Source organism: Colletotrichum higginsianum, chromosome 11 (assembly GCF_001672515.1).
Source record: "Colletotrichum higginsianum IMI 349063 chromosome 11, whole genome shotgun sequence".
Lineage (NCBI taxonomy): Eukaryota > Fungi > Ascomycota > Sordariomycetes > Glomerellales > Glomerellaceae > Colletotrichum > Colletotrichum higginsianum.
Window position 1 is genome coordinate 149,099 of NC_030963.1, and position 25,438 is coordinate 174,536.

The following is a 25,438-nucleotide window of genomic DNA, read 5'->3' on the forward strand; positions in this document are numbered from 1 at the left end:
GTGTTTTTCCCCCTCACCCGCAGCCACCGGCGAGCGACAAGGCAATGTGGCAACCATCCCGCCCCAACTTAGCTCAATTCTTTCACAAGGCACACCATCATGGAAAACTTGACTTTTGACTGGCTCGATGAGGACTGTGCTATCAGCTATGAGACCCCCGAATTTCCGACATCCGACAGTCCCAGAGATGGACCGGCCGCTGAACCCAGCTTGACCCCCGAACGAGCCGGCTCCGTTCCCGAACAGACCGGTCAGCCAAGTGGTGATCGTGCGCTACCTCTCCGACTGAGTAACTGGAGCAGCACCAAACAGTACGACAAAAACAACCCCGAGTGCATTCACTACGATTTTCGGTGGAAGGTCTCCCAACGTGAGAAGATCCGAGCAAGGCAAGTTTGTTCAGACACAGACCTCGATCTAGTCCTGGCTCCAAGCGATTTCTGGACGATCGACTTTGAGCCACGGCTTGCAATGCTGTTAAAAGATGAGAATAAGTTCCCAGGAGATACGTATACGTGTGAAGAAACGATTGTCGACATATCCATCGAGCGAAGCCGTCAGCGCGGCCTGAAGAAACGATTCACGGGCCTTGAGATCGATTGGGATACGCTCGACAGCCATGTGGAAGGCCTTGGCGTCTTGTTCAGCAAGAGGAGGAAGATTACATTTGGCATTGAGTTTGTTCACAAAGACGCCACGAGCGACCCTACGGCGACCAAGGGCAAGAAGAAAGGGCAGAGCGCTTCTGAGGCTCAAAAGCTACAGAGAGCTGCCGATGCCGGTCTTTGGACCCGAGTGTACAAGCATCATCGCTGCCGAGGCAAATACTGCAAGCAGGGACCGCACTGCTGGCTTGACGAACGAGGAAACCACCATAGGTTGCTGCCGAGGCACTTGGAAGAGATTTTCCACCATATCAAAGGGAATATGAAGGAAGGGGAGAAAGAGGAGGAGGTTGACATCGACATCGAGATCCCATCCAAAATCCTTGGGGATATACTGAACGATAGCCGCAAGCGGAAGGCTGAGGACTCCGTTGACTGTCGTGGCTGTAAAGTCCAAGCGTCTTCTAACGGCCGGCTTCGCGATACGGGCGAGACGAGCTTCGTTGAAGACTCTGGGGAGGTTGAGGGTGACAGGATGGACAGACTCGAGGAGTACTGCAACTAGTCTCTGCAACAAGTCAAGAGCGACAAGTGGAAAGAAGCTCTGCAGGCCGCGAATGAGTTCGCGATTGATCAGTTTCTTGAACTGAACTCGATCCTGAAGCACCCAAAGGTGGCTGCTGATTTGATGGTGAAGGGCAGAGTGAAGCCGGGCATTGCACTGCAGTTCGTGAGCAACATCAACAAGTTTCGACAGGAAACGAAGAAGCCTTGAAGTGCGACGGAGTTCTATGTTCTAGCCTTCTTTTTACTGCCAAATACAAATTTGTTCGGGCGGCTGTGTGATAGATATCCCCGCATGTTGGAAGTGACGCTCAGCAACGCCGGCGTCGTCACCCACCACGTCGACGCACCACTCCAGAAACATCTTGAACTCTCTGGCAATGAAGTCCTCATTCTCATGCCACTTTTTCTTGATAAACTTTTTGAGAACTCCGAAATGCTCCTCGATTGGGTTGAAGTTGGGCGAGTACGGTGAGAGGAATTCCAGATTTACCCCTGCATCTCGACACATTTGCACGAGCTTCTCTGAATGATGCCACGAAGCGTTGTCTATAACGATGACGGATTTTGGCTCTGGATACCTACCGCAGTGATGCAGCAACTGAGCTACAAAGTCCTCAAACAAATCACTGTCTGTTGATCCTTGGTATACTCGCCTCAGCACGATACCGTCTTGTGCGTATGCTGGAAGGTTTTGAGGCAATCAGCTGGTTCTCGAATCCTTGCGCTAGTAGAATCTTGATCAGGGAACGCTGTGTGGCATCGAGTTGCATGGCCATGACAATAGCTGACGCCAGAGCGTCGTCTCGCCTCAGGAATAAGGAGGGAGAACGATGAGACGACAGCCAGCGGAGCAAACACGGGCACCCAACAGTTTTTAGACGGACTGGATCCATGACAACTTACTGGTAAGCCAATTTTGGCTGCATTCAATTCCGGCTCTAGCTACTGGAGTTGAGGTTCTGTCCAGGTTTAGCTCTGTTAGCGACTGCTCCCTGAGTACTTGCTCACTACAAGCGTAATCTGCCAAGCCCAGTGACCCATGGCTCCACACCACCACTACTAAAGATGTTAAGTAAAGATTTTGGCGAAGCCCAATACACTTTTTACTGTAAATGTATTTTAAGAGGTAAACACTTTAGCAATAAATGAGACAGGGAATGCAGCAAGTCTGTCTGAGATATCAATAGATTGTTAGAAGTTTACAAGTATTTTTCTAGTGAAGTTCTTAAAAACCTTAAGGGGGGGACAAACAGATCAGTCTAGGTTTTCGCAGAAGATGTCCCCTACTCTCCAAGCCTCCTTTCTGTCGGATTCTTATATAAAGGAAAGTCTAATTGATTACAAAGGAGTTAACTGACCTTAGTAGGGACGTAAAGTCTCTTGTATTCTACAGATATATTGTTAAGTGGGTTAGTAAACAGTGCATGGCTTTTTAGGCTGGAAATCCTCTGCCAACCAAGATCTGTAATACTTTTACGATCGCCCAAGAGGGGGGGATGAAGGCAGGGTTTCCAGCAGACGCTCTGCTTTGATCCCTGTCACGACTGAATTTCGAGGCTGGCTACAGATTGCAGTCAATGCGCCGGCTTCATCACCATCACTGTGGCCGTTGGTGTACAGTTTAGATTGGAGGTGTTAGATTTGTCTCCTGATCATGATCTGGCCTTGTTGTCTTATATAACTCTTGTGCCTTGGTGTTGATATTAGTGTAGGTGCTGCTGAATGGGCAGCTAGACTTGTGCCTTTCAGCTTCACTCTATGATCTGATCCCTATTGATCTTGGTGGAAGAATGGTTTCCTAGGGCGGCGGATATGATGGCAATTGCAGGTTCCGTCCTAAAAGTAGGAATTCGCGGGCTCACTTCACTTTTCAGCTGGCAATTAAGCAATTCTTCATCAGTCTGCATTCTAATACATCTAGGCTATAAAAATTTTCTAAATGCAGAGGCAAAAGATGTTGTAGACAGAGAAACAATTGAGAAACAAAGGGCAACGACTGTCGTCAAAGAGATGCGTGAAGACAAGGCCAAGATCAACGTTCACAATAGCCCCACCTGCCGGCCCGAAGGTGGGGTGGTTTGCCGGACCCGTCCATTGGGATCCAGGTACCGGCCGGGAATGTGCAGTACTGGGACAGCCAATACTTTAGGGCAGTCCACTCAGCAAGAAGCGTAACAAATTACCCCAGTTTCCAAGTTTTCACAGCCAGCACAGTTCTCACAGAGATGTGCCTTATAATTACTTCCCCTCACAAAATGTCCCAGCATCCGTGGACAGCGAAATAGGATTACAGTCACAAGCTGAAGCGCACAGCTAGGCATGAGATTATGGGAAGATGAGAGAGCTTGCGCCTCTGAAGATTATGACCGGTGACTAGACCACGTGATTAATCACGTGTCGTGGCTGAGCTCGTCAGCCACGATCCCAAGAACTTCTGAGGACCATTACTCCGCCATTAGCCACTTGCCGCTGTCACGTGACGTCCGCATGTAATCCTTCGCAATGTGATGACATCAGCAGCGCCGAACTCGTTCCCACAGCAACCTGGAAGAGACGCGATCCCAAGCCCCGCGCCCCAGGAACATCATCATTGCCTTATCGTCATCAACGACATGAAGCATCACGTGCTGTTTGCACTCAACTCACAATGTCCTGCAGCGTAAACAAAGGTGCAATCATCGACTGGCTGACTGCGATCCAACCTACGATCGATTCACCTATCCACACCACCACCGTCGAACACAACAGTCATTCCAGCTGTGACCGACCCTGGAAGCGGATTCGAACAACGAAGGGAGACGAACCGGCGACCCCTCTTATCTCGCCCCCAAACTCTGTGGCCCAGGATACCGCCAACATGTCGCAGCGGGAGAAACGATCGCGCGACGAGTCCGGGATGGAAGACAACATGGACGGGGAAGCGTTGGGAACCAACGATGGACAAGTCGACGAATTTGCGACCCCTAGAGCGGATCGCACAGCCGCCAGACTGGCCAATCTCTCTCACGCCTCGTCCCAGTCGTCCATCCAGTCGACGTCGACAAAGTCCCGTACATCATCCCCGAGGAAACAGATGCGCGCAGCCGAGCGGGCGTCAACCGGTTTCGTCCACGAAAAGTTCTCCCTCAACCGAGACACTTTGCCTCCTTCACTCTCTTCCCTCCTCGAAGAACTCAAGGACATCAACTCGAGCGTGGGCATTCTCCCGCAAGAAGCACGGGACGAGGTGAGTGCACTTCGTCACGCTGGAAACACATGCATCTTCTCTCCACCAGAGCGTTCGTTACTGACTGGCTGGGTGGGAATCTGCAGCTGAGACGCTTTCGTATTCCAGAATACGCCTTCGCCGAACGCCCAACTTTGGTTCGCTATCCCGAACCCGGCTTCGTGAGCAAGGTGCTCAACCGTGCGGCCGCCTGCGACCTTGAGCGGGAAGGCGAATGCTCTTGGAACGTCGAAGTTCATCATCCAATCCTCTCGTGGGTCTGCCGTCCTGATGATGTCGTGGGATTGGTAGATTTTCGATACTGGTGGGTAGTTGGTACCTCTTTGTGTGTGTGATGAGATCATCGTCAATTGACTTTTGAGGACGACAGTACTTCTGCCACTGTACTTGCAAAGCATCAACCCAAGGGCATGCCGTCGAAGATGGTCGATTTTTGCATGATGGTACGTCCACCACGAGGGTCCCTCGAAGACCAAACCATTGACGCTGTCACCGACTCGCGCCCGGGAGGCTCCATCAACCACACCGACTGGGGATGCTTTACACGCAACCCCATTACCCTCTCCATCGAGACGAAATCCACCAGCGAGGAGCAGGGCAGGGCAATACTCCAGATGGGCATATGGCACGCTTGCCAGTGGCGCAACATCAGGGAACTGGGCCAGGGCTGCGTCCCTCCGGGTCTTGAGTTCCTCCCGGGGCTCCTCATCCTTGGGCATGAATGGTTCTTTGTGGCTAGCGTACCGGGTCCGTTGGGCCAGTCTGTCTTGTATTCCAAGCAGGCCATTGGGACGACGGAGAGCGAGGCCGGGATATACAGCATCCTGGCTGCGCTGGAAGTGTTGCGAGCCTGGTCTGCCGACCATTTTTGGCCGGCCTTCAAAGGGAAAGTTTTGGGTCTCTCATGATATGGAGCTTCGTCGTATATTCCTCCTAATAAGTGACGATCCTCACAATGCGTGCATGCCTAATTAGAGTTGTGGCTGCATGAGCGATGACTCGGGAATCCTGATCCGCAGAGCAACAGCCTACAGCACTGTCAACGTCACCGTTGCAGCGTCCAACAGGATCGACTCAAAGCCTTTAGCGACGTCTAAAAGAAGCATTGACTTCGGCTCGACCGAGGCTATCCTGTTGGGCGGATTCCCTGTCATTTCTTCCGAATCGCGTCAACAAGATGGAATCGTCGGGTATAACATGAATTCACCAGGCATTTACGTCACAAACAATCGGCAACCATTTGTCGATTTCATCCCTACTGGTTACAAGCAAAGTATTCATGCCTCTCCATCTCTCCCCTACAGCCCTTCTTGGCTTTAACTCGGATAACACGGAATCGTATTGAGGGGAACCACCACGAGACGAGCGTGTTCAACCGACGCGAGGTTTGAATCGGACTGAGCCATGCGTCACTTGTAGCCGCTGCCGACGGCAAGTCACGTTCTACGTCTCTCGAACGGGAGAAACCATTCAATCTTTCAAAGGGCGGGGGAAGCATTCGGACAAACGCTTCGTTGTTACGAAGAACAAGGCGCTACAACATAGCCAGGCGGTGCCAGGTTGTAGTGAAGAAGAAACGCCCCGCTTCCGTGTGCCCGATGATCGAGTTTGATAAGGTGGCGAGAACGCGACAAAGCACGTTGCTGCCATGTTACAGGAATATACCTTGGCAACAGAACAAGTATCTCCGGCTGGTGAGGCTGCTCCTAGGCCCCCTCCAACACTGCATCTCCAGCCAACCGAACTTCAATCTTATCAAAGTCCTGGAAACTGCCGATGTGTCAGGCTGTCTGGCCACAGTGCTCGAGCAGCTTGAGCAGACGGAAGAGGCAGGTGTCGTAGGTGGGATAGAACAGGACATAAGAGGGGGTAGAGGGACACTGCAAAAAGAATGCAAGAATACATCTAATTAAAGAGATTTAGAGTACACGTCTAGTTGTTCTTACCATGCGAGCATGTTTAGCTTTATCTGTACCGTGCTCAGTTACCTGTATTTCTACGAATTTGAGCGCATACGACATATCCTTTCACGGGAGAATGTGTCGCAGCACCTGGGGCTCTGTCAACTTGAAGTGGCATTCAGGGCATCGTTCGAGATGTCCATCGTTATATTTCAGGGTTTCGTTACCGCCTCATGTTCAAAATTTCTGCCATGGGGTGACGTGGTTGTTGTAGGTGACTCTATCTCTTGGTTTAGCAGAATACTTTCTTGAACGATACCCCTCTATTAACAATGATAAGTACAAAGGCTGTCAGCATCTATCTAGTGCTCTTCTGTTCCTTTGCATCTCTACAAATTGTCTCCTGAAATAAGTTTCTAGTTTCTACAACAGCCCGTCCTTAACAAAAGCTTAGACTCTATCACCTTGCCTTAATAATAATTATCTGCAGAATCTAAAACTTGATTAGATGTTGTTCTGCGCCGTTGCATGTGAAGTTGATAATGCGGCAGCAAGGAAAAGATTCCCGTTAGATACTAGTCACTTAACGTGCTGCTGCTCGTGAGCATAAGAGAGCATGCAATGCTACAACTTTCAAAACAAGCTCTAAAAATCTTATCGACTGTCTAGAAGCGTTTCTTAGTCAAACGACGATAATTAATGTCGACCATTTGTTCGGTCCAGGTTATGTTATAAAGATTGGCGGCCTTGGGCTCATGTTGCCTCGACAAGGTATTTGCTTATAAAGGAACCGGAGGGCCTCAGCTAGGCCGATAGCAGTTCTCACAGCCTCTTCATCCGCCAACAGCTCGCATTAAAAATCACCAACCCCATCCTCACGAGGTGCGCCTAGTACAAGTCATAGTGAAGCCTGATGATGGAAAGTCTATTATTTAAGGGTAAGTCTCGCGGTAAAAACACGATACGTCAACTTCTAACTATTCTCGTCACTAGGGCTCTTAATCAGCGCGCAACATTCGAGATAGACTGACAGTAAAGTAGGTATTAAATGATTAAGATGTGCTGTTTTCACTGAACTTATTACCGTCGTTCGACTGATCCCTGGCTACCCGGTTGAGGACGAGTTTCTGCGGGAGATGAGGAGATTTGACAAGACGCCTGTCATCTCTCTTTCGCTTGTGTTTACAGCCCAGGTCTTTCTAGACATCCACTACACGATGCGTGCCGCGACACGACGGAGCTTTGAGGCTATGGTCAAGTAGACCAGTGTGATGGATAATTCGCTAGGGAGCCACCTAGAGTTTCACAAACACTTGAAGATCAACAACTGGCCTGCTTCGAACGACCACGCGCTGCGGGAACTCAGTCGTTTGATCCAGTGGATGCTAAGGACCCGGTGCACGGCGCCAAGGCGAGGGTTAGCATAGGCTTAGGAATGCCTGTGCCCCCGGAGATGGAGGTCCATCGCATCATGATCTACTCGCCCGTGCTGAGCGGTCTCTTCCTCTTCCGTCTCCGCACCGAGATGTACGACGTTGGCCTGGCCGTCGCTAACGCCTGGGGTTCCGTCACGTACACCGCCCACCTGTATAATGCCTTGCGAGGGAGCCGCCTGCTAGACGGCCTGTGGCCTGATATGGAGGTTATGCTTACCCTGCTTGGTGACTCTGGTATCTGGGGGGGGGGGGGGGGCGAGCGCCCGGGGACGAGCATGGACTGTTTTCACAAGTTCTGTCTCCAGATGGGGATTTCGGCTGCCGCCTTCACTGGAAACCGCCGACGAAGACCTGCGATTGCCTCGCGCGCCGGTCCGCGAGGTATCGAGGAGGGTGCCCCCGTGTCGTCCATGTTTAAGGCCCAGGTGTGCTCTGGTGCTGGCGTCGAGTGGACGCCCGATCTGCTCGATGACATCGTCGCACGCAGCGCCTATCGGCAGGAGGGCTCGATCGACAACGGAGACTTGATCATGGCGCAGATTGACGATCCACAAGAGCTCAGGGCGAGGGCGGCTGGGAAAGGCCGGGCCGCCGATGGCCTCGTCCCTGACGAGCTTGTCGCCACGCTTGTCATGGCGCTGAACTGCGAGTCTCTCGAGATGGCGTTCCCCTACCTAATGATGCATCGCTGGTGCTGGAGACTCCTTCGTTCGGTCAAGGATGCTTGCGACCCTGTCTTGAGAGAGCTGTATACACCCGCTTACATGGAGAAAGAGAGCGAGTTGCCCTGGGTGGTTTATTACGTTCTCATGGCGGCGGCTGGTGTTGAGGGGGCTCCCGACATGAGGCTCCTTCAGCTTGCGGCGGATTGCTATAATTCTATGATCGGTTCCGAGGCCGGCATGCTAGCGATTACGGTCGCACGCAGTATCGGCAAGGATAAGTCAGACTACCCACTTTTCGGCACCCCCCCCATTTCGGCACCCCAAAAATGCCTCAAATGCCTCATCACCAGAACATACCCCTCAACTTTCAACATCAACAACATTTTCTATACTTATGCGAATAACCTCATTTTTTCCTCAGAGCTTCTTTTCAACCTTATGGGCCAGTATACCGAAGATGAAGTCAATCAGGCCCTTGACGCAATAACCAACGGCATGCCCATTAAGAGGGCTGGTCAGGTGTATGGCATCCCAAGATCAACACTTCAGTATCGGATTAAGGGCACTCAACCAAGGTCAATTGCCTTTTCTGACCTGCAGAGACTTTCTGTTAGTCAGGAGGCTAAACTGGCTGAATGGGTTCGCATTCAGCATGCCCTTGGTGTTGCCCCAACCCATCTGCAAGTGAGGCTATTCGCAGAAAGGATCCTCCATGCCATGGGGGATACAGAGCCTATAGGAAAAGGCTGGATCCAAGCCTTCTTGAAGAGGAATCCATCAGTCAAGGTCCAGAGAAGTCGCCCTATCGATTCTAGGCGTGTTAATGGGGCATCTACTGAGGTCATCAGGGACTGGTTCAAACTACTCGCCATACCAGAGATCACCAGCATCAAACCAGCTAATAGATACAACATGGATGAGACTGGTATCCTTGAGGGCCAGGGATCTAATGGGCTGGTGCTGGGCATGTCTGAGACGAAGTCTGTACGTAAGAAACAGCCTGGATCAAGGGCATGGGTATCCATCATCGAATGCATCTCTGCCCTGGGCCATGTTCTGAATCCCCTCGTTATCTATAAGGGCAAGGCAGTCCAGCAGCAGTGGTTTCCTCTAGACCTTGGCCCTTATGAAGGATGGCAATTCACTGCAACGGAGAATGGATGGACTTCAGATGCCACTGCAGTTGAATGGCTGCAGAAGGTCTTCATCCCTCAGACTCTTCCTCAGGGCAAGGAGGTCAGGCTGCTGATCATGGATGGACATGGGAGTCATACAACGACTGACTTTATGTGGTTATGCTATATAAACAACATCCATCTATTGTTCTTACCGCCACATACCTCCCATGTCCTCCAGCCACTTGATCAGTCAGTCTTCAGCCCTGTCAAGGCAGCCTATAGGAAGGAGCTTGGATACCTTGGTCAGTGGAATGATTCAACTGTTGTAGGCAAGAGGAACTTTATAGGCTGTTATCAGAAGGCTCGTACTGCAGGTATGACGATGCAGAACATTAGAAGTGGTTGGAAATGGACAGGGTTATGGCCTGTCTCTATGGCGAAGCCTCTGATGAGCTCCCTACTGCTCCCATCAACACCAGCAGCATCAGGATCATCTGATCAGGTCAGCAAAGGGCAGTCTGGAGGCAAGGAAGCTGAAGGATGGGTATCTGCGTCATCTGCAGTGGCATGGTCGACGCCAAGGAAGATGAAGGATCTAGCTGGGCAGTTGAAGCTATTCACAGAGCTGGAGAATGATGCCTTTACTCAACGCCTTCTATTCAGGAAGGTAAAAAAAGGCTTCAGCGAGCAGGCATATGAGCTGGCAAATACCCAGCAGAAACTGGAGCTTCTGCAGGCCCAAGTCACCAATACTGCAGTAAGGAAAAGAAGGGCAGTCCAGCTGGATCCTAACACTAAGTTCGCCAACATCAAAGACATCCAGCAGGCGCAACTTAAGGCTGGGGAAAAAGAGGATGATGCAGCCGAATCCAGCGACTCTGAATACCCTAGTGAAGCTGAAAGCTGTATTGTTGTTGCATCTAGAAGAAGTCAATGATTAATTGAAGTCGACGAGTATGATGGGAATAGCTTCATTTTTGGGGTGCCGAAATGGGGGGGGTGCCGAAAAGTGGGTAGTCTGACTTATCGAGTTTAGGGACGACGAGCCGTAGGAGGAAGCATTGGTTAGGAAACATAGTATCTTGTCTTATTAGACGCTAGGAGCCTAGGGGGCTAGGGACATCCTTATACTACTCTGTAGTTTCTAATATACCTAATGTCCCTAAAAACCTGCTTACTTAACGACCTATAGCTAGTAGGATCTATATTGTTATATAGGCGACCTAGAAGATAGTTTGTCTTGCTACTGCCGAAGTCTTATTAGGACTAGTAATATAGCTAACCTAAAACATGCGACGCGTTGAAATTCCTAAAGCCTATGATCCTTGTGACGTGATATTATCTTATTGAATGGGATATACTTTGTCCCCCTTTTTACCTCCTATTATAATGATTGGGCTGCGTGGGAATCGCATAGCTCGAAACACCAATCGAATTTCTTAATTAAGTTGTGTTAGCAGGCAGACGCGCAGAGCAACTACTACGTCACGGTCAACTGCAGCATCGTCGTCCAATGCTCAGCAGGCACACCCAAAACGGCAAACTCCTCGACTACATCCTCCCAATAGCCAAGCGCCGGCCACCAACCTGCAACTACACCCTCCCACACCGATAGGCAGGTCAGTAAGCAGCCCTGTTTCACAAGCACTGCTAGACTACGTCTAACAATTAGATGTAACAATAACGCCTACATCTAGCACTAGTACGGCTTTATAGGGCCTGTAAGGTTAGTACCTCCCAAGGCCTGTCCAAATCGACTGGAAGCGCCCTCTTGTCTCGAGAAGCCACTCTGGGGTTACACCCTACTTTACATAGCCTTTCGTATACCCTTTTCATGACTTTCTACTACACAGATTCCCCTGCTGGGCTTGTCTCTGTCGAGTCACCGCCTTGGCTGCTTTGTTCGGTGCTGCCGTCGCTCTTCTCGAGCTCCAGGAGTTCCGCCACCAGCATATCGAGCTCCTGGGGGGTCCTAGCGTACATCTTCTCAGGGAGGTCCGTTGTAGGCCATGGTCTGTCGACGAAACATGATCCCAGGATCAGCTTCCGGACAGAGAAATCGTGCCGGAAGCTTTGGACGACGGAAGACCAACGATCCGCGCTGCCTCCAAGGAGAGAGACGCTTTCGAGCCTGACGGTTCGGAGCGTTTCCTTGTGTCTCTCCATGAGCGCCATGAGGTCGCTTCTGGTACAGTCGACGAGCTCCAGGGAGATGGATTGAAGGTGAGGGACGAAGAGCTCCCGCGATAGGCGTGGGAACTGGTATCCCTCGTCTCGGCGAAAGAAATATAGACTAAGGGTAGAAAGGGCGGGAAAGAGGCCTATAAACCTGAGGAAGTCTTCCGTCCAGTCGGCCGTTTCGTTTCGCAACGGATCCGTGACAGGTAGACCGTTGTAGTACATGGGATTAAACTTGTTGTCCCTGGGGTATGGGTTGATGGCGATATGCAGTGTTGTGACGGTGCGAAGTTGGGTACGGGCGGCCTGCGCTAGCTCCCTCGGCAATGATAGGATCCGGGGGAAGACTGCCGTGCAGCCTGCCATGCCGGTCCCGAAATCGATATGGAGTTCCTCGATAGGCAGACGACTCTTGACGACGGCAACGAACAGTGTTCTGATGCACACCATAGCGTGCAGCACGCTGTTGGGCAGGGCGTCGGTGACGAATCGGCTGGGGAGCGTGCCGATCCGACGACCCAGCCGGAAAGCGCCCCAGGGCCGGATGGCGTCCTCCAAGCTGACCTTTCTGCAATGCGGTAGGTTATACACGGCTTGGGCCAGATGCTTGAAGTGGAGCTTCTTCGTCATGAACGCCATATACTCCGCCCATGCCTCTTGATAGCAGCCCATGTTGATTGACCCCGGGGTGTCGTCACCTAAAGACACTGTTTCGCCGTCGTCGAGCCTTACGCGATCATCCTCGTCGTTAACACCGCGTGCACGGAGCTGTGCACGGCCTCGGTAGTCTCTGGGGTCTATAAGGTGGTCGATACAAAGCGCGACGCTGCGAACGGCTTCCCGTAGGGTTGAGTGCTCTGAAATGTCGATTAGGTTCTGGAGGCTCTGCTGCTCTAGCATGACATATCGTGTGCGGAAGAATCGTTCCTGGAAGCAGACGGACGTTTTCTCGGCCGCCGCCTTACAAGACTGCCGCAGGCTCTGGAGATCTACAGCGGTAAGGTTATGGGAGATGGTGGTGATAAGCTCGACGGGCAGGGTTAAAAGGGTTGGCTGAGCCATAGTAGGCGTTCTACTAGATGATACGGTGATAGTGAGCGCCTGCTACGACCCCCGCCTGGTGTACAGATCAGATAATCTGTGGTCTGAGTTGATGACTAAGCTCTTGTCTGATAACCCCTCACCTTAATAGGACGCTCCTACACCTTAGTACTATCGGTTATGCGTTTATGTAGTAATACCTATACCCTACACTACTTCTATATACCCTATTGTAGTAGCCCCCTTACTGCAGTTGTTTTGTTTATGTGTATAGTATGCTCTTTTATGCTACGTGCAGTAAGTCAAAGCACCCACTTTTCGGCCACCCCCCCATTTCGGCCGGGGTTTTACACTAAAAGTACTACTTTTTACTACACCCTTTTATTAGTAACTAATATAGATAAATAAATACAAAAAGTCCTCTAAAATAGCTTTTTATCTCTATTTTATATATATAGTATTTTCTAACTTTATATAGCTTAGTAATATACTTAGTTTATAGTATAAAGTAAAAACTCTACTTTTTAATACTATTTTTAAAATTTTAAATTTTAGTATTATATAGTAATTATAGTACTTATAGTAAAACTACTTAAATAATATAGTATATAGTATATACTTATATTAGTAGAAAGTATACTTACCTATATATATAACTTATTTACTATATAAATCTAAAAGTAGTATAATACTAGTAAAAAATATACTAGTTAAATTTTACTTCTATAATATTTATATAACTACTATTAAATACTTAACTATAAGTATATTATATAAAGATTTAATTAAAAAAGTATATATATATACTAAAAATAGCTTTTTTAATATAAAGCTTACTAAGATATTTAAGCTTAAGCTACTGTTAAGGACTACTAGTAAAATACACTATAATCTTAACATTTTAAGATTTCTAACTTTAAAGACTTAATACTTTATATATAGTATAGTAGAAGCTTTTATACTTATTATAAATAGTTATTTTATAGTTATATATAATATATAATATTTATAGATTATTTAGGGTTAGGGTTAAGGAGCTAGAGTTGTTAGTTTTAGTAGATTTTAGGTGTAAAACCTGGCCGAAAAGGGGGGGTGGCCGAAAAGTGGGTGGTTTGACTTACTGCAGCAGCTGCACCCCCTCCTATATGTAATGATGCAGATTGTTGTCTTAGCTCAGGCTCCTGGACCGATCAGGTACTGTCGCATGTCGGAGTCTTTACAAGCCCACAACTGAACGACCTCCAGACCGGCCTCGGCACACATACTACGCACGTCCTCTTCAGACCGCTTATCCGCGTCAAACCAGTCGATCGCCAGTCCTTTCTTCTTAATCCTCCCCTCGACCTCGGACACGATGTCGCGCCTCGCCTGGAGGAAGAACCGGTGGCGCTTCTCCTCCGTCTCGATCTCCGCCCGTATGTCCCAGTCGCCAGGGTGGAAGACGTCCTCTCCGAGTAGTTTGTTGGCGTGTAGGAAACCGTTGTGGAAGAACTCCTCAAACAGGTCTGGGCGGCTGTGGTAGGCTGCCCAGACCTTGGACGAGTGCACGTCGTGGCCGTCCATGCCGGCGAGGATGAGGTCGCCTGGCGCATGACGGCGGCCCAGTCACGCAGCGAGCCCACGGCTTTCTGCCAGGGGTCGTTGAAGAGGACAGACCCGAGAGAGAGGAAGACGCGCGGCTTTTGCGTGACGGTCGCGGCGAAGGCGACGCCGGCGCGGAAGTCGCCCCAGAGACCGGCCATATAGACGCTGACGCCCTTGTCACCCGGAGCATAGTCGCAGAGGTTGGTGGTGAGGGAGCGCTTGGAGATGTCGAGGGCCAGGTAGGTTACCTTACGTCCGCGCCGGCGTAGCTCCTCAAGAAGATAGTTCGCCTTGTTTAGGTCGCTAGCCGAGGGAGGGCCATAGGCCGGGTCAGGAGGGGGGTCCACCGGTGGCGGACGGGTATCGGGGGGCTAGACATACCCGGCGCCTATATTAATAAGGACCGCACCCTCCGCTATTTGGTCTTTGGCTATCTCGCTGCCGTACCTCTGTAGGAGGGCTATCTCCTCATGCGTCTGGTAGAACTCGGGCGTATAGATGATGTTGGCCTAGAGCGCCAGCCCCACGTCGTCATAAATCAACTCGTCAGGCAGACAGGGAACCTCGCCGCCGCTGAAGCAAGCAGCCTCGCTGCGCCATCTCCTCGGTCCCAAGGCCAAGGAGACGATGGCCCGGGAGGACCTGGATGCTGTTTACCTTGCCGGCGACATCTTCGACACTCGCTACGCCTTGGAGGACAACCTAGAGGATGGAATATGAGATGTTGCTCGGTGGCTGATAGGGCGTTCGGTATCCAACGACCTCGGATACGGCTCTGGGGTGATGGGCATTCCCTTGTGGCTTTCGCCTGGGTACTGTGGCACGGGTATCTATAGTGGTTCGGTTCCGGAATGCAAGTATTAATTGTTGCGTGATTGCAGTATTACCTTGTGGTTTGTCTAGTGACTCGGTATGCTATTCGAGAGCCCGTTCCGGCGCGACTCGCTCGGGACATCTTCACCTAGTGGTCTCGACGAGCTTCTCCGCGGGAGACCAGTAACCACCCTCACCTATGGTTACGAACAGTCATTCTAAGTACACCGTAGTAGGTTATGTGTTACACATTTACGATACTATGGCATGAACAAGCCCCTATGCCGCCGGACGCCAGACCTATCCTTCGTTCAAAGAATCTCCATTGACAGACCGCAAGCCTTCATATCCTCCAGAAGCCATTCCATGGGAGTGGCGTACGTCACATCCATCGCACGGTCTAGGCCGTAATCGTCGCCCCCCTTCGAAACTTGCTGGCGCGATATGCCCCCTGTCACCATCGCAACAGCCCGTCCATTTAGATCAAAAACGCAGGCACCCGAGTCGCCATGCTGGGTGAATTCACGATTGGCTCTGTCTCCCACGATGCAACACTCCTTGGAGATGAACGTTTGGCCGTCTGTGATAGGTCTGCGGGTGACTGACTTGACTTGATTTACAAGACCGAATGTAAGGCCTGATGTTCGGCCCCTCATCCCGACGATAAGCTTCTTCTTCGGATTCTGAAGCTCGGAAGCAGGAAGGAACCCCTGTATATGGAGAGTGCCGTCAGCTTCGACGTTGCGGATGCGAACCGCGGCCATAAGAGACAAGGTACTCTGCGGTGGGCCAATATAGACGCGATTGGAAAGCTCAGAGAGGCGTCTTTCATGAGCGTCGGCCTTCAACCGTATCAAGCACCAATCGCTAAGACATTCAGAGGTTCGCACTATGTATTCGCTGGCGTACGCGACGTGGCCAAACACCCGAGTGTCTAACGCGTTGCGGAGGGTGAATTGCTGTAGCAGGCGGTCGGTCTCGCGTATGTCTTGTTGGTATGCGGTGATCTTGCTCGATCTCCTCTCCCTGTCTTGGTAGCATTCCCCCTTGGATTCCTCCTTCTCGAGGTCTTTCGTCAACTCTTGTCTCCACTCATCAAGATCTTCCACCAACGTCTTTGTGGTTATCTCTGGCAGCTGGATTACGGACTTGCCTGGCCGCGTTTCCTTTCCCGGCAACTGACTATCTTGCTCAGAAGCGCCATAGCAGACATGCCGGCAGGTTAACGCGAATACCTCGCCAGGCTCGCAACCAGTTCGGCGTAGATAAAGTCCCTTTGTGCCTTCCCGGTCAGGCTTGTCCCGGCTCGCAATAGCAGTTCCCAACTGATCAGAGAGGCGGTACATGTAGGGATGGAAATTAAAAGAGTGCGGATGATAATCTTGACGTAGGACCGCAAAGCTGGAGTTGACCAGCATAGACTCCTTGACCTCGCAGTGCACATCGTCAAGTCCATATTGAACAAGAGCTTCTCTGCAGTCCTGGGCAACTTTGTTGCCTGTCTCCCATGATGTGGGCGCCGAGACTGAGATGGACACAATCACAGGCTTTTCTTTGTTGACGTATCCTATGCGGAGGATATCAATCGCCTGCCAGTCGACATCCTGTTCGGCAAGAATACCCAATATTTTGTTTCTCAGCGGGGAAGGCTCATCGTCCCATTTGCTGACAATAGGATGGTCACCAACCACAGTCAGGGTTTTACGATCCGATGACCATCCGTCACCATCAAAGTGGAATGGTGTTAAGCTAGAGCGTGCCACAAGCTTGGGTCGGCTGGGGAGGCCGAAGTAGAAGCTGTCGCGTTCGTGTCTGGTCGGCGGGCGTTGGAGTCCGGTTGTCGGGCGTTGGGGGTCCATATCTTGCTATGAGATCGACCTTGTGTGTAGCCCTTTTTCACTTGGCTTCGGCTTAATTATTACTGTATAGGAGGAGCTTCGCTGGTGTTGGTGGGGACGGTGTCTAGGGGAGAGAGAATCCATTGTATTTTGCCTAGGCAGACAATCTATCTCCATTAGCGGGGGGGCCCTGGTGGTTATAAGGAAGGAGAAGACTGTGGCATACCATGAAGAGTTGAAAGTTTGACCCGTGGCAACTTTTGGTTCCGGCACCTCTGTGGTATGCCCGAAGACGATGGTAGGGCGAAAGATGGGGAACGATAAGAAGCCGGCTGATGGTTCTTGTGTCATCCGTGTTTATTCCCAAGGAAAAGAGCGAGGTGATTGAATGAGGTCGATGAAGCAATAGAAGGTTGGTGTGACTGAGGCTGGTCTCCTGGTGTTGAAGAAGACTAGGTCTTTGGTTGACGCGGATCCGCAATAAAAACAGGCAAAAGCCTGGCAAGGAACTAAATAGAAGGAGCGGCCGAACAGAAGTTGCGACTAGGGACGGAAAGAGTGAGTGCGGCAGCCGCAGTGAAGACTACAAGGAAAGAGTAACCATCGTTCGGCGTGCCCATCGCCATCTTGGGCAACTCGTCCTTGTGCGGTTGGTGTTGTTATTAACTAGAAAGACAAGGAAGATCTACTAAGGCGAGTGGTATATTACACCGGGTACCAAGGACCAACAGGTCGTACTTACTTACCTAGACTGTCGCCGTCCTCAATCGCCAAGTACGTCTTGCGATCTTGTTGTTTACACGTTCGCCACATGAATGCATGCTTCCCAAGTGCCGCACCCGTATGCGCCCTTCGTCAAATCCAGCTCCTAGTCCATCTGTGTCTAATCCAGGCCCTGAAGGCGTTGTTAGTCTCATATTCACTTGGAAAAGGCAGACGATGGAGGACTTACTGGGAGCAAGGCTCTCTCGCGAGCACTCGAGGCAGGCAGAACTCAACAAACCGGGCCATGTCTGGCGTGCTGTCAAACTGGACTCGGACGATATCATTCTGGAGCTTGCTGTTTTCCTGGATGCACGTTTTGAGCTGGCATATGATCCTCGGATGGCCCGTCGTTGTCCAGAACATGGCCGCCACCGTCTCGAGGTCAACGTCAACAAGTCTAGGATCTCTCCGCACGAAGCCTTCTCCGTTCAGCTGCATGACTGTCGTGGCGCCCTCGGTTGCAATCCACAGCCTCCGTCCCCATCTCACGGCACTCTCGGGGCACCAAACAACCCTTCTGTAGAATGCACGTCTCCCCGCCTGGTCTGTCAAGACGCCGGCCTGCCCCGTGGCACGGAGGAGTCCGATAAACCGCCGCGGGACAAAACCTTCGTCCTCGTCGCTGGGGGACTCTGTTTCCGGCGAAAGTCCGGGGAGTGACAACCACGTGCTGGACTTCAAGCGGCGGCTTTGCATCTTGGCAATATCAATCGCCATCCTGCCTGCGCCGTCCGGGAGCGCTGGCGATGCTCCTTCATCCAGAAGAGCTTTAACAATCCCCGAATCGCCCAACTTGGCCGCGATGTGCAGCGCGGTCCGGCCATGGCCGTCCTTCGCGTCAACGTCGAGGCCCTTCTGGATCAGCAGGGTGGCTAGCTCGGCCAGGACCTCGAAATCCTATCGCCGCCCCTCGAGATAATCAGCGTAGCCGTCGCTCGTGCCGCGCACGAGAGGCGCGGTACCCATCTCGTAGTAGGCGTCCCGTGGAGTGTTGTGTTGGACGACCGGCCTGGGATGCGCGTGTGGCAGTCGGCGCCTGGCTCCAAGAGGGCGATGGCGATTCTGAATTGCCCCACGTCGCACGCTGTCGCTAACGGCTCTATCCTGTCCCTCATGGCTGCGCCGACGTCCACCAGACCTTTTGCGACGAGGCTTTTGACAAGCTCTGCGGCGAGTGCGGACTCGGCTTAGGTCATGCAGTATTGTCCAGTCACGTGCGTTGTGAAGGAACATGTTACCGTCTATCTCTAGCCCGTCGGGGCCGTCCACCATGGCTCTCGCGCCGACTTCCATAAGCCGCTCCGCCGCGCCGAGTTTGCGAGAGCATACCGCCATATGCGGGGCCGTCCAGGGGGCACCTGCCTGTATTAGTATCTCTAGTATCTTTTCATGACGTAGCTCTACGGCGATGTGGATGGCGCTGTATCCTTTCACCTTGGTCTTCAAGATCTTTCACTATAGCGGACAGTTATTCTTCTAGGGACTTCTCTATATCACTGTCTTCTAGAGCAAGTCAATCAATCACCAGGACAATGCTGGGCTTAAAGAAGAGATCAACAAGCTTTCGAATCTCGTCCAGGATCTCCTACGAAGGGATGCCGAGAGGGAACAATTCCTGGAAAACTGTTTGAAGAAGATCGAATCCTTGGAGAGAGAGCTTCAGGACTTCAGGAGGAGAAACAGCGCTCAGACCGGGACAACCGTGGTCTAGCAAGGTCCATGCATGCTAAGTGTCGGCCTTGCTGTAGGCGAGTGTCGCGGAACGCATCTTTCTAAGGCTCCACTTAAGCCACATCACCAACTCATTTAGCTCGACTGAGCCACAAATTAGCGCCTATCCAGCCCACTAGACGCGTTCCTGCCAATCGGCAACGTCCCTTCTTAAGTTCTGTGTTTCCAAGGCAACCGAAACGGCGCGCAACGGATGAGATCAGCGGGGACCGGAACTCTGCGTCTTTGCCCGACCTCAGTCCCCTGCCATAACATCACACCTTAGCAAGAATCGCTCGCAACTGCTCCCGTTGAGTACCGCCGCCGCCGCCCCACGAGCTTCTACGCTTTCCGCACCCGCGCGTTACCGGCATGTCGAAGAGCGAGTGCATCTGGAAATGGCTCGGCGCAACGACTGACGACAACCTCATCGATCCCAATACCAACCCCGCCAGCGCCGACGTCGTCTTCGTCCCCGCCCTCGTCCCCAGCAATCGCGATCACGACCCGAAACACCCTCGTCGAGGTCTCAAACGCCCCGCGTCCAAAGAGACCATCGCCGTCCCCGACCTCGACTTCTCTATTTCGCACAACACCAGAAAGGAAAGCAACCGGACCATCCTCACGCCCCCAGTGTCGACGACAGACCGCGACCTACCACCCCTCCGACCCGCCGTCGTCATGAGCCAGGAAGGGACCCCACGGAAGAGACCTCGTCCCCTCCCCGACAGTGACCACACACCCCGTGCCTCGTCCTCTGTCTCGAACCCCCCCCTCGCACCACAAGACTCGGTCTCGCGCACTGGAAGCACAAGCGCCACGGGCTCCTCCGCCTCGGGCCGATCCAGCAGGTCCCCGACTAAGCTGTTGAACGCCCTGGAACTCAAAGAACCCCTGCAGATAGAATTCAAGTTCTTCTCTGATGCCGACGTCTCCGAAAGTATTCACCTCCCTCCCGCTCTAGCAGAGGTCCGGGACACTATCTACGACTTTTACAAAGACCGACGTATCATCCCCTTGTCCCACAAGGTGCGTTGCCCCCATCCCGTCCCATCCATCACCTGCCACATCGGTAGGGATAACAGCCCCATCCTGCCGCTTCCGTCGCTAACCCTTTGCCTGCTTTTCCTCCCGACACAGACCGAAGCCGCTACCATCCGTGGCCCAGAGGCAAGGGACATATCGAGCCTCACCCTTTTCGAAGACACCTCCGAGCCCCAACGATACGGTCCAATTCCTCCTGTCCGGTCGCTACGCGCGGCGGTCAGGAACTCGTCCAAGTTCGCCAGCCAGCGCGCGTCGGAGCCCATGTGGAACACCGAGGTCCACGCCCATCTGCTACGCCTCGCCCTCCGGCCAGATCTCGAAGACGTCGACAACGGTCTCGTCAACTTCACCGTTGCGTAAGCCCCAAGTCCCTCCTCCTCGCTTGCCTAACCTGCCGTTGCTGACTTTTTCCCCCGCCCATCCAGGACCACCGCCCGCACGCACCATCTGCTCCACAACGGAGGCCCTTCCAAGATGATTGACTTTGCCATGTACATTGATACCGAGGTCGTCCAGGACATGCACCTCTCGCAGCGCATCAAGGAACTCCGCCAAAAGTTCCCCTCTAACGCCGTCAACTCCACGCCATACCACTTTCTACGCAACAAGCCCATCTCCGTGACCATCGAGACTAAGAGGAGCGATGGCCTCGAGCAAGCCGTGCTGCAGATCGGCATTTGGCAAGCCGCCCACTGGGCCTACCTCGACCGTATCGCCTCCAAGAAGGGTGCCACCCTCGACGGCCTAGAGTTCCTCCCGGGCCTGGTCGTGTCGGGGGCCGACTGGTATTTTGTCGCATCTACCAGAGAGGGCCAGCGAACGGCATGTCCCCCTTCCCCGGTCCTGTCAACCATGCACTGACTAACCGACTCTCGCAGACGTTGTGGGAGAAGCAGCCCATCGGATCTACGCAGTCGCTTGTTGGAACCTACAAGGTTATCCGGACCATACAGTACCTGGCATGGTGGTCGGCCGAGGTGTACTGGCCGTGGTTCATGAGCACCATTCTCTCGTAAAGTTTTACTTGTGCAAAGGCGAGAGTATAATAAAGACAACAACCCGGCGGCCCCATTGCCAAGGCGACCAGGCTACTGGAACATGGAGCATCTCCTCGCGCCGAACGCAAAGCCTGCAATGCAACACAAAGGGTATCTCAACAAAAGCCTACACTTGTCGCCGACCCAACGGTGGTAGAGATCGAGGTTGATACAGATGTGCATCGCTGGAGGCCATCAAGGGCGCACCAAGCATGGCATTCGACGCCAATACGTCGCCCGCCTGGCCCTGTCGAGAGTCACTCACTCGTACACTAACTAGAAGTAGAAGGTATGGAGGGACTGGGCTGACAGGGCTACCGCAGGGCCCAAGAGAATGGTGTGTCATGGTGTCCTTCACAAGCACGATTAATGTCGTGGCCGCTTGATGAATGAACCCAAAACACCATGAATGAGACAACCATTACTGCAAATGATTAGCCTTAAGATTGGCGTGCTGGGCTAGTCTTGCTTCCAAAGGACCTGGACAATCCAAACGGAGAGGCATCGAGTTACATTCAACCACTCTCATGTCCACCGAGAGATACCAGGTACACTGATCCTGGGGATGAGGAAGGTCGATACCGAGTTATCCGACACCAGGATTGGCAGCTATTGAGAATGGGACCTCAAGAATATACAAGTACTGACCGATACCGGCCCAGACGGACTGAATGTGTTGACGCCGCCCCGTGTGCTCGCCACTAGCGTTGGCCTTCACTGGATCTTCCCGACCAAGGCTTCTGTGCCGCCATTCACATCACCACTGAGGGTCCTACACGTGCACTCAACTTGAGGTGCAGCATCTAATTAAGCCGAGTCCCCTTCCCGTAGCCATACATGGCTTGACGGGGGAGGGAGAGGGAGTGGTAACAGGTGGTGTCTATGGTGCTGCATGTTTTTTCTTTCTGATTGTTATCTGTAGTCTACATCGTCATTTGTACGCCGAAACGGAAGAACAAAGGTCCATCGGTGACTGACCGGATTGACGAGCTCACCGGGCTTACCGGAGGGTCCACATCGTTCCGTGCATGTTCTAAAAGTCGAGGGGGGGATGACATAATCGACAGAAGAACCGGATGATAAACATGCCCTACCCTGATTAACTAGCTTCTCTTTAAGAACCATTAAATTCCGTGAGAGTTCGGCATAATAGGATGCCCTTTTGTCGAATGCTACGCAGTAGAATCGATGGGATAATCGAGTGTGCATTGTGCAAGATCTATCTATCCCTTGGGGATACTGGGAATGCTCAAATAGCAGCGGTTGGGCCAGCAGTGGTTGGGCACGTGACCAAATCATCCTGAGGATAAGTAGGGTATAGATCTGCTTAACATGCCGTTCGGTGATGGCAGTAGACAGCTGACGGTACGTCTGAGTGTTGATAGACTGTCCCGTGAACTCTGTGCTAGCTCTCACCAGCTCCTTCAAGAGTTTGTCGGCCGACCATGGTGTTTTTGGGCACAACCGGGAGGCGAACAAGATGGAGGACCCCGGCGTATTGGGCGTGCAGAGACGTACTCTTTCGAGCATGCTTGTGAAAGGCCTGATGTAGACGAGATAGAGATACAGAAGTCGTCCTACAACGTCTGGGAGGAACCTTGCCACATGGAACTCGTTATTTGTCATGTGTCGGGTCTTATGATGCCTTGTGATAAGGACGAGCTAGTGCTCCGGAGTAAACGTAGACGCCGCGCGGCGTGGAGGTCCCGTTTCGGTGTTCGATGCTTGCCAGCTCGGATCCACGTGCAGCTTGTCCGCTGGTGAGGTGGATCAAGGCAAACAGCGCAGATGACCAGCTCTGGAGTAGGACACCGCTGTGGATCTGGTCCCGTTGCCAGCCGTCCGCCTTCCGCCAGTCCTTGATGCCGTGTGCCTTAGAGAGGTGGCGGCAGACCAGATCATCGCTTGCCGTCCGATAGCTGCAGTGACGGCAGGCATGGCCGCGGGTGGCCGTTAGTGCTTCGTGCGGCGGGAGGCCGTCAGGACGGGGAGCGACGTCGTTCGGGTCCCCAAGCTGCAGGGACTTCACCAGCGCGCTCAGCCCACGGCGTTGCGTCTTTGGCACGTCGTGTTTCTCAGCCAGGTGGCGGCTTACGCGCTCCCCAAACGACTTCAATGCGTAACCGCAAGGCCGGCAGATGAGAACCGGTTCAGGCTTGTTCATGTAAAGTTGCAGGGCTTCAAGGCGCTGGCGCTGCTTGTCCGTCAAGCTGTGCGGCGTCATGGGCTGGGATGGAGGGGGATACAAGAGAGCCATATAGCTGTGTGGAGTAGTGCGTAATTGATGTTCTTATTTGAGAAGATTAAAAACGGCTTGCTGTAGCTAAAGTCACCGACTTGCTTTCCTTTGTAAGGCAATACGCAGTCAGGGGAAGAGGTTTGGGAACGCGTCGAGATTTCATTTGAAGATGGAGACACTGAAGCAGTAAGTGGGGTGCATCTGATATTGTCGGCCAATAGGAGGCCTAGGGAACGCGTCGAGATTTCCCAGTCAAGCAGGGGGGCATGGAGTGGGACGATGAATGGGTTCGGCCAATGGTTGTACACGGACGGCCGTATCTCGACGCGTTCCGACAGAGAATACTTGAGCAGGATGCTCTTCCCGGCGCCCGTGGGCAGCACGCTGATGACGACCTGCCCGTCCTGCGCGCCAAGTATGGTCCGCATGCTCTCGGCCTGCTTGGTAGACCGCCATGAGGCCCCGTCGCCAAACAAGGTGGCAAGCCCCTTATCATCCATCTCCTGTTCGAGCTCATCCCACCCCCGCCCTTCTCCCCCCCCCTCTGCTGCCGCTGTATGTCGACGCTTGGCCCTGGTGTGGTCTGGGTCGGCCTGGTGGTGCTTCCTTTTGTGGCCCCCTCCCCTCTCCCCTGCCGCCGGCTGCGCCTCGTCCGAGGAGCTGTTGAGGAACTGATGCCACAGCCTGCTGATCTCTCGGAACGTCGCCACAAGCTCCGGCTGCAGCTTGCCTGGGAAGCCGATGTGGACGGCGTAGTAGTGCTACATGGCCACTCGTGTGCCGTGCGTCGACTGGAGGTCCCAGACGATGTTCCAGGCGCCGCCGCAGTGGACTGGCTCGCCGGTGACCGGGTCGACGTCGACGTCGTCGTCCTCGTCCTCGTCGCCCTCCTGGTCCTGCGACTGCGCCTCGACCTGCTTCATAACAAGCCCCCGGATGCGACGCCCAAACTCGATCGCCACAGGACGGTACCGCGCCACCCCGAGCCGGACGCCCACGCCGGCCGCCGTCACGCGTGCGAGCGCGATGCTGAGCCGGTCCGGCTGCCACGCCCGCGAGCTCCCGTCCCGCCAGAGGAACTCAAGCTGGTCGTCGCGGGGCGGCGTCATGCGGCACGCCGACAGGAGCGCGCGCTCAAACGGCAGCAGCCAGGCGATGTAGGCGACGATCATCTTGCCGATGCGCGCCGGCAGGAACAGGGCCACCTTGCGGCCGAAGTCGCGCATTGCCTTCACCTTGTCGCGGCCGGTAACAAGCATGACCTGGCCGTCGAGGAGGAAGACGTTCCGCATCAGCTGCCACGAGTCACAGTGCCGCATCGTCACGACCTCGGGCCCCCGGCCAGGCTGGCCCCCCCAGACGTGCGTCAGCACCATAAGCCCCTCGCGGAACGGCCGCAGCAGCCGGAGCCACCGCCCGGCCGCCTTGGCCTTCCACCGGTTCCGCGACGCGTCCCACAGCGCCGGGCCGCAGAGCCGCATCACCTTGCCGGGCCCGGCCTCGAGCCAGTCGTTCTCCGGCTCCGTCGCAAACGACCGGCCGGCCCCTAACCGCACCATCCTGTCGCGGATCCGCCCCAGGTCTAGCGCCCGGCCCTCCTGCTCCCAGCGCCCGTGCATCATCCGGTCGAGGAGGCCCTCTGTCTCCGTCACCAGCCTGCGGAACGTC

At 53.2% G+C, this 25,438-nt stretch overlaps 9 protein-coding genes across 9 annotated transcripts; 4 read left to right on the top strand and 5 right to left on the bottom strand.

Moving 5' to 3' along the window:
• Positions 1-99: 99 nt before the first annotated feature.
• CH63R_14408 (uncharacterized protein) lies at positions 100-1,170 on the top strand (the record flags this gene model as incomplete). Its single annotated transcript, XM_018309382.1, has 1 exon — positions 100-1,170. One exon carries the CDS (start codon positions 100-102, stop codon positions 1,168-1,170), a length of 1,071 nt encoding a protein of 356 aa, XP_018150625.1.
• Positions 1,171-3,819: 2,649 nt separating this feature from the next.
• CH63R_14409 (uncharacterized protein) lies at positions 3,820-5,306 on the top strand (the record flags this gene model as incomplete). The annotated part of the gene is made up of 3 exons (XM_018309383.1): positions 3,820-4,450; positions 4,507-4,702; positions 4,769-5,306. 3 exons carry the CDS (start codon positions 3,820-3,822, stop codon positions 5,304-5,306), a joined length of 1,365 nt encoding a protein of 454 aa, XP_018150626.1.
• Positions 5,307-7,752: 2,446 nt separating this feature from the next.
• On the top strand, positions 7,753-8,476 carry CH63R_14410 (Ank-repeat protein mbp1; the record flags this gene model as incomplete). Its single annotated transcript, XM_018309384.1, has 2 exons — positions 7,753-8,426; positions 8,455-8,476. 2 exons carry the CDS (start codon positions 7,753-7,755, stop codon positions 8,474-8,476), a joined length of 696 nt encoding a protein of 231 aa, XP_018150627.1.
• A 2,887-nt stretch (positions 8,477-11,363) lies between these two features.
• On the bottom strand, positions 11,364-12,758 carry CH63R_14411 (F-box domain-containing protein; the record flags this gene model as incomplete). Its single annotated transcript, XM_018309385.1, has 1 exon — positions 11,364-12,758. The coding sequence occupies one exon, from the start codon at positions 12,756-12,758 to the stop codon at positions 11,364-11,366; it is 1,395 nt and encodes a 464-aa protein (XP_018150628.1).
• A 1,152-nt stretch (positions 12,759-13,910) lies between these two features.
• On the bottom strand, positions 13,911-14,992 carry CH63R_14412 (Duf323 domain-containing protein; the record flags this gene model as incomplete). The annotated part of the gene is given in 5 exon segments (XM_018309386.1): positions 13,911-14,320; positions 14,347-14,624; positions 14,703-14,830; positions 14,849-14,963; positions 14,979-14,992. The coding sequence occupies 5 exon segments, from the start codon at positions 14,990-14,992 to the stop codon at positions 13,911-13,913; spliced, it is 945 nt and encodes a 314-aa protein (XP_018150629.1).
• Positions 14,993-15,445: 453 nt separating this feature from the next.
• CH63R_14413 (uncharacterized protein) lies at positions 15,446-16,993 on the bottom strand (the record flags this gene model as incomplete). Its single annotated transcript, XM_018309387.1, has 1 exon — positions 15,446-16,993. One exon carries the CDS (start codon positions 16,991-16,993, stop codon positions 15,446-15,448), a length of 1,548 nt encoding a protein of 515 aa, XP_018150630.1.
• An 834-nt stretch (positions 16,994-17,827) lies between these two features.
• CH63R_14414 (Ankyrin repeat protein) lies at positions 17,828-19,009 on the bottom strand (the record flags this gene model as incomplete). Its single annotated transcript, XM_018309388.1, has 3 exons — positions 17,828-17,867; positions 17,925-18,634; positions 18,686-19,009. 3 exons carry the CDS (start codon positions 19,007-19,009, stop codon positions 17,828-17,830), a joined length of 1,074 nt encoding a protein of 357 aa, XP_018150631.1.
• Positions 19,010-19,819: 810 nt separating this feature from the next.
• On the top strand, positions 19,820-21,510 carry CH63R_14415 (uncharacterized protein; the record flags this gene model as incomplete). The annotated part of the gene is made up of 3 exons (XM_018309389.1): positions 19,820-20,850; positions 20,920-21,334; positions 21,373-21,510. The coding sequence occupies 3 exons, from the start codon at positions 19,820-19,822 to the stop codon at positions 21,508-21,510; spliced, it is 1,584 nt and encodes a 527-aa protein (XP_018150632.1).
• A 1,657-nt stretch (positions 21,511-23,167) lies between these two features.
• CH63R_14416 (uncharacterized protein) lies at positions 23,168-23,933 on the bottom strand (the record flags this gene model as incomplete). Its single annotated transcript, XM_018309390.1, has 2 exons — positions 23,168-23,792; positions 23,869-23,933. The coding sequence occupies 2 exons, from the start codon at positions 23,931-23,933 to the stop codon at positions 23,168-23,170; spliced, it is 690 nt and encodes a 229-aa protein (XP_018150633.1).
• Between the last annotated feature and the right edge of the window lie 1,505 nt (positions 23,934-25,438).